Source organism: Schistocerca cancellata, chromosome 12 (assembly GCF_023864275.1).
Source record: "Schistocerca cancellata isolate TAMUIC-IGC-003103 chromosome 12, iqSchCanc2.1, whole genome shotgun sequence".
Classification (NCBI taxonomy): Eukaryota; Metazoa; Arthropoda; class Insecta; order Orthoptera; family Acrididae; genus Schistocerca; species Schistocerca cancellata.
The window spans coordinates 162,234,885-162,248,060 of NC_064637.1; the positions used below are offsets into that span (position 1 = coordinate 162,234,885).

The following is a 13,176-nucleotide window of genomic DNA, read 5'->3' on the forward strand; positions in this document are numbered from 1 at the left end:
AATTTTCAGGCCATTTTAGGTGTGTTCTGCTATATCCTTAATAGAAGTAATAAACTGAGTAGTTAGCTACAAAATAAGTGACACGTCAAATTGCCCTCTAGGCTCAAAACGGTACATTTATGCTCGCAGGTTTGTGCACGGAACGTGTGACGCCGAGGCTGACCTCGTGACGTACCAGCAGAGGAAAGAGAGCCAGCCGGACTACGAGTACGTCTGCCCCATCTGCAAGAGCCTCACTCAGCCTGGCCGCACCCTGCTGCCCAAAGCTCGCAAAGACAGTAAGTAATCCCCAGTCACATCTCGAGTCCTGGAAGATCTGTGAGCCCCAACAAAATTATATTCCCAAATACACAACTTTTTGGTTATTTCATTATTTGATTCAGAGGTGCAAGTCTGAGGCTTCTGTTTGTGTCAGGTTATTTTGCTGCTACATTACCAACAAGAATGTTGCATTTCATTTGTTTATATTATGTTAACAGATCAATAAAAATATGGAGGAGGATCAGAAAGTAGTGCACAATAATTTTTTCCTCCTCCGGTATTGCAGCGGGAATGTTGAAATTTGACGACGGTACAGTTCAAAGTTTGCACTTCGGAAGGTATTTTGCTTTCGTGTGCAGCTCTAGTGAGAGAAGCCTGAACTGAGAAACAAACGTGGTGCCGTGTTACCATCTGCAGCTTGTGAAGAGCAGTGATCTGTAGTTAGATATTTGTGGGCTAAAGTGTATAAACTGAGTGAAACTCACAGGGACGTGTATGAGGGTGACTGTGTGGACTGTAGTAACGTCTCCAGGCGATGTGCACTCTTCTGAAAGGTCTTTGTTAATCTTAGTGATTCGTCGAGCTCCTGGCAGCTGGTAACAGCTGTAACACTGCAGAATGTCGGAGTCACTGAGGCAGCAATTTCCGACGACCGGCACGTGCAGCTGTGAACCTTACCGCAACAGTTCGACATTACCTACGGTGCGGTGAACGGTACTGTTCGTGAGAAGTTGAAATTTCATAAAGTTAGTGCTCCCCCGACAACGACAGAGGCCGGCAAATGATGGCGAGATCCGATCACTCGACGCATTACGCCACGGGAGAGCACAACTTTCTGAAAGGAATTGTCACTTGTGACGAGTCGTGGGCGTACTACTACACATTCGAAACTGGGTAGTCCTTTGTGGAGTCTAAGCGTGCTGGTTCCCCAGTACAAAAAAAATTCAAAGTGATCCAGTGTGCTAGGAAAGTGCTCGTGACAGTATTCTGGGATATGCACGGTGTGTTATTGGTGGACTTTCCTGAACGTGGGATCACTTTGAATGCTGCAGCTTACATTAAAACTTCAGTTAAGATGAAATGTGTCCTGTTCCTCGTGACAAGTGCCACAACATTAATGCTGACAGTGTCAGACTTCTTCGTGACAATGCTCGCCCCCACTTCGCTGCTCCTGTTCGTGAGAAAATCGGCAGATTTGGGCGGGAGGTGCTCCGGCATCCACCGTACAATCTTGACCTTACACTATCTGACTGTCATCTGTTTGGTCCCGTGAAGATATTCCTGCCCGGCCAATGCTTTATGACAGTTGAGGAAGTGAAATTGACAGTCTGCAGATGGCTGCACTGTGACCAGACTTCTACAAACAGGATGTATTGAAACTGGTACCATGGTGGAAGAAATGTGTTGAGAATGTTGGTGACCATGTGGAAAAGTAGATAAAAGATGAAAGTCCATTTGTGATTTTTTTGTTTTGTTTTGCTACCTATTAAATGTTTTCCTAATAAAGTTATTGTGCATTACTTTCTTGTCTTCCCTTGTACGAGTGATGCACACATTGGTTAAATCATCAAGTTGGATGACATCAGTGTCAGCACCATGAAACTTTTTCAAATCAATATGGTGATACATACAAGTACCACTCACAGTCTGTCCATTCTGCCCCCCCCCCCCCCCCCCACACACACACACACACACACACACACACACATACACACACGCACGCACTCACTGACTCCTTCGAGTTGCTTTTGATATGATGATGCATCCAGTCAATCTGTACATAATGTTTCTGAATTCAGTTTGTGTTTTTCATATGGTTAATTTAGCCTGAAGGCCATTTTCTCCACATTTCACCACATCTTTACAGAAATTGGACTGTCTTATATAGTGCAGGTTGTGAATATGTGCAAACCATGTTATAATTTATAGGTTGAACAAAATTGACATGAAGGTAGACAAAACAAAAAAAGTTTGTCATAAAATTGACTAAATGTGTAACTGTGATGGGAGAGCAATCACAAGAATAATGTTTTGTTTGGTTGTATAATTTTAACACACGAAATTTAAATGTTACTGGTAGTTTCTATAACATGTCTTATACCTCTGTTGATTTGCAGTTTATGGTGACACAAGTTCTTGCTATTTGAAAAATGTAGTTGTTGGCCAGCAAGTAGGTTGCTGTTAAATGTTATATTCTTTGAGGCTGTCGTGAATAAATCCACTGAGAGAAAATTTGACATGTGTGGCTAGGTTATAGAGACAGAAGTTTCATTAACGTAAGAGATGGCCAGAAGGCTTCAATCGTGCAAGGTGAAAGAAATATGTACGGCCAGGAACTGAGGCATATTCAGAACTGTGCCCTGTAGGGGGAAGCAAAGAAAAAGTCATGTGTTCAGAAGCAGTCGTGTTCGAGAGGAAGGAAAGATATAGGTTGTTTCTCGCTAATAGGGAGGTCGAGTTTTTGGTAAAGTTCTCAGTATTCTTGTATTTCCATTGTCACGGCGTGAAGATATTCTGAGTGCTGAGCCTGTTGTACACCGGCGTTGTTTGTATTCAGAATAATGTCACTCACTTCATGTTGAAGTGATAGAAATAAAATGCAAATGAATAGCTTGTAATAAATTGGGGACCGTGTAGTACATTTATTTACAATGCGTCACTGTTAATTGATAACACCGAGAACTAAGAAATGGAATATACAAATGAAATATCTTTAGCTACCTTCACAATGGTCTGTCAGATACAGTACATTATTTATATTTATAAAGTCACAGTGGTAACCGTCGTAGTGACCTGCTGTACTCCAGAGCATGGTATATTGTTCACTGTGATTGTGGTCTGTAGAAAGGATGGATCACAACTACACAAGTCAGTGAAAAACCTGAACCAGTTTCTGTCTGTGTAATATTACGTTCATTTAATCCACCCATTAGGGACAAACGAGTACAAATCCCCCACTTACTGTACCTGTACCATTGCGAATGACGGCGTCACTGTCGTCCTCGTCGATCGCCAGTTCCTCCGATTTCGGACTGTGGTACAGTCACGGATTTTGTGCCGGCACTTGTCACATTCACTAGAGTTCTGTGGCCACACTGTTGACAGTTGACCCAAATGTGACACAGTTTGGATAGTCTTCTTTCTGTCTCAAACTAGTTGCAAATGCACTTCCGTGCTCAGGCCTCTCGTTTCGTGTTCTCGCCTTTTTTCGCAGTTTCCCGTGTTTATCTGTCGTTACGTTAAAGTACGGCACGATCGTGCAGACCGACGATAGCAGATGCCTGCACTGCGGCAGTTCTGTGGCACTGTGCTGTGCTCCGGTCCCTGCGCACGCTTCGTGTTTACGTGTTACTCCGTTCACGAAACGTTTTTGACGTGTCAGCCGTCGGGTAACGCGGATCGACCGTAGCACCGAGTAAGGAAGTTCAGCCAAGTCGGAACCGGACTCGCGTGCCGGTGGAGCGGGGTGCGAATGCCCGCCCTCCGGTAGTGGGTTCCCGAAGCGGCTAGACTCGCGTTACGCACAGTTACTTCAAAAAGACTAGAGCAGATATTCTGCCCTATCTGAATATGTGCTCTCTGTAAGTGACCTCACTGTCTGTTAAAGATTAAACCTTCATTTTCCTCTAAGTAATAGTTTGCCTGAAAATCGACAGAAAAGGCGGTGAGTGAGAGAGAAGTGTTGAGGAGTATTGAGATTTTTTTAGTTGAGAAAACTGTAAACTGGCTCGTGATACAAAAATTGTCAATTTCCTTTGTCATTTTAGTCGAGCGTACTGTATTTAGTTTTAAATCGAACTGTAAAACAGCAAGAGAAAGTTTACAATTTATATTTTCAGGTGTGGACGATGCAGGCCCAGACTCGAGCCTGTCGGCGTCCCGAGAGTCACTGTACCTGGAGGAGGAGATGGATGTGGAGACCTCTCCTTCAGAGAGGGTGTGTAGCCCTGCTTCCGCTTCCGCTTCCGATGTGTGTATCTCCTGCACGCTGCTCGCTTCCTGCACTGCTCTGCTCAGTATTAATAATAGTCGTAGTAGTAGAAGTAGTAGTAGTAGTAGTAGTAGTAGTAGCAGCACTTAAAACTTTAGCATCGCTGAAACACCGCTGTCATTGCTTGAGCACACTTTTCTTATGGTGTCAGGCTGAGAGATCACTGCTGGGGAGGGTGGATTACTCATATCAAATGTGGTTGTGATGCAGGACTAAAATTGTGTGAGGGGTGAGTGCTACGGACATCGATCCTGTGATGACTACACGTAAACTGAATGCCAGTTTTGCTTTAAATTTCAATTCACACGTGTGGCTGAAAATATTAAGGTACCACATGAGTAAGTCACATATGATTTTAGAGAAAAATAAATTAAGAACTGACTTCAATTAGATTTTTTTTTAAAAAAACTAGCTGTATACTTGAAAATTGTATTTAATTTCTGCGCTGCGTACTACAGTCAATGAAAGGACATCTACATCTGTAGTCCACAAACCACGATGAGGTGCATGGCAGAGGGTACATCCCGTTGTACCAGTTATTACGGTTTCTTCCCATTCCATTCACACACGGAGTCTGGGAAGAATGATTGTTTGAGTGCTTCTGCCTGTGTGGTAATTATTCTAATCTTATCCTCACAATCCCTATGTGAGTGAGACGTAGGAAGTTGTAGTATATTCCTAGCATTATCATTTAAAACCGCTTCTCGAAACTTTGTTAATAGAGCTTCTCGGAATAGTTTACCTCTGTCATAGTCTGCCAGTTCAGTTTCTTCGGTATGTCACTCTCTCCTAGTGATTAAACAAACCCGTGACCGATCGTGCTGCCCCTCTCGGCATACGTTCAGTGTTCTTGTTCGTCCTGTTTGGTTCGGGTCTCTCACACTCGAGCAATATTCTAGGACCGATCACAGGAATGATTTGTAAGTAAGCTCTGTTATAGATTGATTGCACTTCCCAGTATTCTACCCGTAAACCAAAGTCTGCCACCTGCTTTACCTACAACTGAGCGCGTGTGATCGTTCTATTTCGTATCCCAACAAAGTGTTACGTCCAGGTATATACACGAGTTGACCAATTCCGACAGTGACTCATTGGTATTTGTAGGATACTATTTTTTTTCGTTTTGTTAAGTGCACAGTTTTAAATTCCTGAATAATCAAAATAAGTTGCCAATCTTGGCGCCACTTCGAAATTTATCGAGATCTGACTGAATATTTATGCAGCTTCTTTCAGATAAGTAACTGCATCATCTGCAAAAAGCCTTTTTTAAATATTAACATTGTCTGCAGGGTCATTAATATACAACACGAATGGCAAGGATCCCAACACACTTCCGTGGGGTACACCTGAAGTTACTTCTACATCTGACGTTGACTCTCCATCTGAGAGAACATGCTGCATCCCTCCTGCCAAAAAGTCCTCAGTCCAGTTACAAATTTCATTTGATACCACATACAATTGTACTTTTGACAATAAAGATAGGTTTAGTACTGAGTCAAATGCTTTTCGGAAAGCAAGAAATACTGCGTCTACCTGACTGCCTCGATCCATAGCTTTCAGTATGTCATGTGAGAAAACTGTGAGTTGGGTTTCACACGATCAACATTTCCGGAATCTGTGCGGATTGGCACGGAGGAGGCATTCCATTAAAGTTATATCATAATGTTTGAGCTCAGAATATGTTCTAAGATTCCACAACAAATCGATTTCAAGGATACTGAATGATAGTTTAGTGGATAACTTCTACTTTCCTTCTTGCAGACTGGTGTGACCTATGCTTTTTTCCGAGAACTGGCCACAATTTTTTGTTCGAGGGAGCTGCAATAGATTGTAATTAGAAGAGGGGCTACCTCAGATGCAAATTCAGTATGAAATCTGATAGAGACTGCACCGGGCCTGGAACTTTTTTCAGTTTTGATGATATCAGCTGTTTCTCAACACCATTGACACTAATTTATCTTTTCAGTGGAGAAGGATTAAATTGGGGCAGCTCTCCTTCGTTTTCCTTTGTAAAGGAACGTTTGAAGACAAAGCTTTTGCTTTGCCGTCCTCGATTTCAGTTCCTGTCTCGTTCGCTAGGGACTGGACACTAACTTTGGTGCCACTGACAGCCTTTACAAACAACCAGAATTACTTTGGGTTTTATGAAATGTCATTTGACAGTATTCCGCTACAGTAGTTATTGAAGGTATCGTGCATTGCTCTCTTGAGTGACAAATACATTTCATTCAGCCCATATCTATAGCCCTATGCATTGTTTTACACCTGTTATGCAGTAATCTGTTCCATTAGGAGATTCTTTACAGTGACTGTATACGATCGAGGTTCCTTCCCATTATGAACTGTTCTATTGGGTACATACAAATCCATTGCATGTCAACTATTCTTTTAAACTTGAGTAAGAGTTTCTCAACATGCTCTTGCCCTGTGGTGAAAGTTTCTAGTTTCTCACGGAGCTGTAACACTACTAATTTTTTTATCTAGTTTATTGAACATACATATCTTTCTACTTGTTTTAGTTGTCCTTTATAATTTTGTAATCATTGTTGCCACAACCTCGTCACGGTCACTGATACCAGTTTCGACGTGGATACCCTCAGAGAGGTCAGGTCTATTTGTTGCCATTAGATCTAATGTGTTTTCATCATGACACCTTCCTAACATCTGTTCCAGGTAGTTTTCAGAGAAGGCATTTAGCAAATTTTCACAGGATGTCCTATCACTCCCACCACTGACAAAACTGTAATTTTCGCAATTAATTGTTGGATGATTAAAGACTCCACCACTGATTACAGTATGATTGGTGGACTTACATACGAGTGACTGAGATTTTCTCTAAAGTTTTCGATTACATCAGGAGATGTGTCTGGTGGACGATAGCCCACCCCTGATACTGAGTCTTGTGTAAAGAATCTCACTTGCAGCTTCAGTTTTTATCTTGATGGATTTGAGTTTCTTGTTGATTGTCTGTTTCCCATTTGCCTATCCTTTTGATATACCTTCAGATTTTCCTCAGAAATCTCACTGCTATCAATTTCAGCTTTTGACCAGTTTTCTATGCCTAGTATTATGTGAGCTTCACTGTTTTTCACGAGGGCTTCAAACTCTTGGTTTTTGTTGCAAATGCTTCGGTGGTTCACCGTTAATGCTCTCTCCTTTGAGAGGCATTTCTTTCGATCTTGCACTGATACTTCTGGGTTTTCTACGGCTTTCGTTGCCTGGATTGGGTGGAGAATTCCCTAATCTAAAAAAACCCTGAATAATAGCCGCAGCCATGTAGTGCACGGCTTACCCATTTAGGGGAACCCTACAATTCTCAACCTTGATGGCACAAGTCCTGGAAGTTGCCTCACAGCTTGTCACAGAACTTTCAAAGTTTACAGTTCCGTCCTCCCACTCGACTCAGAACTGAGGGGCCACGATCAGGTCCGGGGCCAGTGCTGCAAATTGTACTTCGTTGAAACTCCGCGCACACAGCTAGTCTTCTCGACCTTCTCTGCAAGTTGATGGAATGACACAAGTATGATCTCAGAGCCCAGACGACAGGCATAATTTGTTCAAATGAGCACCACACACTGTCGTCGTTTGCACCCTGTTCCCTAATGGCTGCTGGAATAGCCTCTTCAACATGTCGAATGAGGTCCGTAGGCACACAGACTGAATGCACACGGTGTCCTTTCCTGTCCCTCACTGGCATATCCGTAAGGGTACCGTCACTCGCTGACGATTAGTGGACCCCTACCCTTTTGTGTTTCCCTCCACTTAACACCACCAATATGGGTTTCCCCAAAACATGTGAAGTGAGTCCCACTGGCTCAATTCCAATTCCAGTTTCAGTGAAAGACAGCTCCTCAAACTTGTTGTATAAGGAGATAGGGACAATACCCTGAATCCTCCCTGGTTCCCGTCCACCCTGTACAGAACGCCTAGATCTACCGGTGACACACCACTCGCAGTCAAGTAGACAGGTAATGACTGATCGTGTACTTTCTGCAGAGGAGACAGGATCCACGGGAGAGGATAGTACCTCTGGTACCAGTATTACAGGTACACAACTCGGGAGCTCTTCCGACACGCTGATTTGTAGCAGCTTCCAATCATTTGATGGTAGTCGGGACAGAATCCAGCTACTTACGAATGTCAGCCAACTCAGCTCTTGTTTGAGAACAGTTTTCACAGTGGGGTTGCATTTTGGGAGGTGCAATGTATTACAGGCCATTGAACAAATAACTTTAAATTAAGCCCACTGATTATCTTTTAATCTGTTGAGCTAAAAAGTTGCTAATTCCCTCTAAGAATTGAAGCAAGTGCACAAAATTAGATTTCTGTTTAGGCAACAAAAAAACCTGTGGTAAAAATTATTAGTTTCCTAAAACATTTTGGGGTCAATCCATTTCAAATTCAATCCATTTCAAATCACCCAGGCAATGTTGCTCAATATCTTTTATTTTTCTGGTTTCTTTATCATGAGTTCCCTGTATGTTGAAGTCACAAAACACTGTTTGAAAAAATTTTATAAGCCACAGTTTTTTTCTGGCAGCAATTTTTAAAATGGCAGTTGGCCAAATTTTAATGGAAAACGTGGCTTGCAGAAAGTATAACTGCCAAGTTATTTTAAAAAAATATCAGAATAATTAAAAAGCCAGTGTGTTTTGCATGAAATGAACCTCAGGCATACATTTTTAAAATTTTTCTATCATGCAAGAGAGTCAGTTTTCACAGGTCAGCATCTAAAAAAGTACGGAACAAAAACAAGTGAAAATTGTGCAGAATGTTCTTTATCTCTTTATCCTCATAGGAATAACTCACCAAAAAAATATGACTGAGACTGAATTACATTGAAAGTAATAGAGCAGTGAATTTCAGTAAAAATGCAATCCATCTACATGCTCATTCAGTGCCAAGTTAGCAAACAAAGGCTCGAAATTATTACAGTTGACATTGGTTCAATGATGTTTAAATCATTGCGTACAGTAAATATTGAAATATTTCTACTTTTAAATAACAATAGACAGTGATAAGAAGAGGTAAGAGTTCTCATTCTTAAACTTAGCTTACTGATACAGTTGCATACATTATACACACAATGTTTTCCTGTGTATTTAGATTTAAACTTTAGTTGTAACTACTTGCCAACTGCAGTTTTCGTTGGAGAGTTAAACAAACATGATATTTCACTGCATAGATTATCAGTTATGTTGTGTGTTCTACCAGACACTGTTGCGAGTTCAAAGGGACTCACTTTTCGTTCTATTTCCTTTGCAGGCACCTAAGCAGTATCATTTTTGGAAAGTTGAAAGGCAGTTTTTGTACTAGAAGGGTGAAAGAAATGGGCCAAAACATCACTTTTATCTTCAATTTTTGCAAGCCACCACTTCTCATCATACATTCAAACAATAAAGTCATTACTTGTGGATGGTGATATTTTTGTAAAAAGTATTGAAGTTTGATGATCATCAAAGTTTGAGCCTTTGGAAGTAACAATACATCTTATTTGATTGTCACTTATGGGGACTTATCTGTGATAGCTTCTTTTTCCTTTAACTAGTAAACAACATTCAAATCTCTTGTCAGTTTTGTTGTGATTTATTCAGTTTCAGGTGAAGAAACAAATATGTATTTAACTCCAGTAATATTCTGTTGGCAGTATTCGAACACATTTTGTGGAGTCAGGAGTGTCCTGTGTAAAGTCTTTGAAGGGAAGCTCATGTAACATCTTGTTTTGTTGTTCTACCTATCCCATCGCAAGAATTCTTTCCGTGTGATGATGCAAATTAATTATACTCTGCTAGTAAACCAAAATCATTTTCGTGTTTGCAAACACTTTTTTTTTTTTTTTAACTGGCTGCTTGCACAATCACTAAAGTTAATGACCATTTGAACATTATGTATAATATTCCTAATTTCCGTAATGAGGTGATGTTGAAATCTGTACACAGTCTGGTATTGCGATCAAGGTGGTCACTAATTACACAAATAGATTTGCAGGATACTTTTTTAAATATATGACGTAGGGACACAATGTTGCTTGTGTATTACTCCAGTGAAAACTTCAAATTTTATTCTGTACTGTAAATGGTGATGATGCAGGTTTTCTTTCATTTTCTTGAGGTATTGGACTTGAGATTTTGACATAAAGTTATGGGATTTTAAAAACACCAGCTTATCAACGAGAGAATGTAAAAATTCGTCACTGGGCGTTATTAGTGTAATGAGCTCAGGTCTGTTGGTTTGTATCCAGTGTTTGAAAATAATAATAATAAATAAATAAATAAATAAACTTCATCAGGTTTTTGAGATGTTGAGTAGGGTTATCTGGTCTAGGACATTCTGCATAGGTGCCAAGCATATTCATTATTAATGGCACATACCATGAAAACAATCAGGTCTTAAGCTTTACTCCTTCTATTGTAAGCTTTGTGTTTTGATGATGCTTGCAGACACATGCACTATGAGTTTGTGATGAACCTGGAAGAAAACACCACTTTGGTCGTAGAACGCAAAACATAGAGTGGTCAGTTTTGTGATTTGGGTATCACTGTTTGTAGAGGCTGTAGAGCTCATTTAGTGAGAGAAAAATTAACCTTTTCGGCTTCTGGACCTCAGCATTGTTAATCACAGTTAAAACACACACACCTTTTTACCCGGACATAAGCGACTATTTTCATTATCCTCACAAAAGTCTTTAACACATTTAATTACATGTCTGCTTGTGTCTGTGTATGTGCGGATGGATATGTGTGTGTGTGCGAGTGTATACCTGTCCTTTTTTTCCCCCTAAGGTAAGTCTTTCCGCTCCCGGGATTGTAATGTCTCCTTACCCTCTCCCTTAAAACCCACATCCTTTCGTCTTTACCTCTCCTTCCCTCTTTCCTGACGAAGCAACCGTTGGTTGCGAAAGCTTGAATTTTGTGTGTATGTTTTTGTTTGTTTGTGTGTCTATTGACCTGCCAGCACTTTCGTTTGGTAAGTCACATCATCTTTGTTTTTAGATATACTTTTCCCATGTGGAATGTTTCCCTCTATTATATTTAATTACAACTTAACTTATTTTGTTGTCACCTTGTTGTTTTGAAAGATGTGATAAGATACCGTGAGCCTTTACTAGCTGCCTAGTTAACTTCACCATGTATTCAGATGCCCCACATTCCTCAATTTTTTTTTCTTTGACCATGAGCTTGACAAGAGGCTAATTATATTATATTGCCATCTTTACTAGAAACTTAGCATCTTTCTTTCATTTAGGTAATATGTATATCGTAGTTGCGTTGTACATTTTCTGTACCATTTTGATTCTGAGTTTCTATGTCATTACGGAAAGATTCTTGCAATTTTTGCTGACTGTGTTTGTGATTTTATTAGTTTTTCTTTGTAAAGCTGACAATCGCTGTTCTGTATTAAGCTATGTTATTTGATGTGAAGCAGATAATTCTATAGTTTCACAAATGGACTCCACTTGATGCAATGGATTATCCTCAGCTAATTCAAAAGGCCCAGGGACAAATTCAGGGTCATTTTCAACACTTGTTTGCTGCTTTTTCGACTAGTTTTTCTGCAAATATTCTTGTTGCACAAGTTGGACATAGAGCTTGTCCAGGAATTAGGTTAATATCCACATTTTTACTCTTGGAAAGATATTCAACTAGTATTTTATGCTAACAATTTTTAACCAGTTTTTTGTGAGCGCCAAATAGGTGACATTTTTTCCCAAAAATGTGGTTTTGTGTGTGTGTCTAAATCTTTATCTTTGTGGTAATGGCAGATGCTAGTAATTTCTTTCAAAATGCTTAATTTTAGCAGATATTGTTCTTCAGATGGCAGATCTTTCTAGTAGTGTTGTTTAGGGCACTGTTCACTTATTAGTTAACCCACAAAACAGCTCATACTTAATACTTGAACAATCTGTTGCTCCTGAAAACAGTTGCAGATGGGGCAGTTAAAGTCTACAATTGCAAAACTCTCATTGACTTATTCACTGACTTGGGAGCCTGCAAAGAACCCAGTACAAAAAGTGACTCCATTGGAACTTACAACAGTGTCTGGTAGAACACACAACATAACCGATAAACTATGCAATGAATTATCATGTTTGTTTAACTCTGCAATGAAAATTGCAGCTAGCAAGTAGTTACAACTAAAGTTTAAGTCTAAATACATAGGAAAACACTATTGTGTGTATACTGTACCCAAGTGTAGTACAACAAAGTATCAGTAAGTTCCGTTTCAGAATGAGAACTCTTACCTCTTCTTATCACTGCCTGTTGTTATTTAAAAGTAGAAATATTTGACCAATTATTATGTGCAGTCTTTACAGAAAATGTATGCCCGAAGACCATTTAATGCAGAACACACTGGTTTTGTAATTATTCTGATATCTTTTAAAATAACTAGGCAATTAAACTTTCTGCAAACCTCATTTTCCATTAAAATTTCTCCAAATGCCATTTTAAAAATGGCTGCCAGAAAAAAACTGGTTTATAAAAGTTTTTCAAACAGTGTTTTGTGACTCTACCTGCAGGAAACTGATGATAAAAAAAATCATGAAACTAAAAAATTTGAGCAACAAATTTTGTTTATATTGACTAAGTTGAAATGAATTGACCTTTTGAGATTAATTATGATTGTTGGCAATCTAGAAAACTGAGTTAATTCACAATAAATTAGGGCTGCTACTCTTTAAAGGAAAATTGGATGTAACACAATATGTTTGTTAGGATATAACACAATATGTTTGTTAGGATATCTGCTACAATAACTAAATACCAAATGCCAATTTACAACAGATTACTCTTAAATTATGAAAAGGACAATTGTAGCTGCCGAAAATTCTCAGAAATGCACACTTATTGGCATTAATATAGAATAAAATTGAGGGGTGAGGTATTCTTTGGCAGTAGCTGCAAACCACAAACTCTCATTTTTTC

The 13,176-nt window shown here is 39.7% G+C and overlaps 1 protein-coding gene across 1 annotated transcript in view; it reads left to right on the forward strand.

The window, feature by feature from the left end:
* Positions 1-13,176, forward strand: part of LOC126109551 (histone-lysine N-methyltransferase 2C-like) — a 417,507-nt gene that overhangs the window by 56,729 nt on the left and 347,602 nt on the right. Inside the window, exons 10-11 of the mRNA XM_049914567.1 lie at positions 130-278; positions 4,101-4,231. Coding sequence (XP_049770524.1) covers positions 130-278; positions 4,101-4,231 — 280 coding nt within the window. The remainder of the gene's footprint in view (positions 1-129; positions 279-4,100; positions 4,232-13,176) is intronic.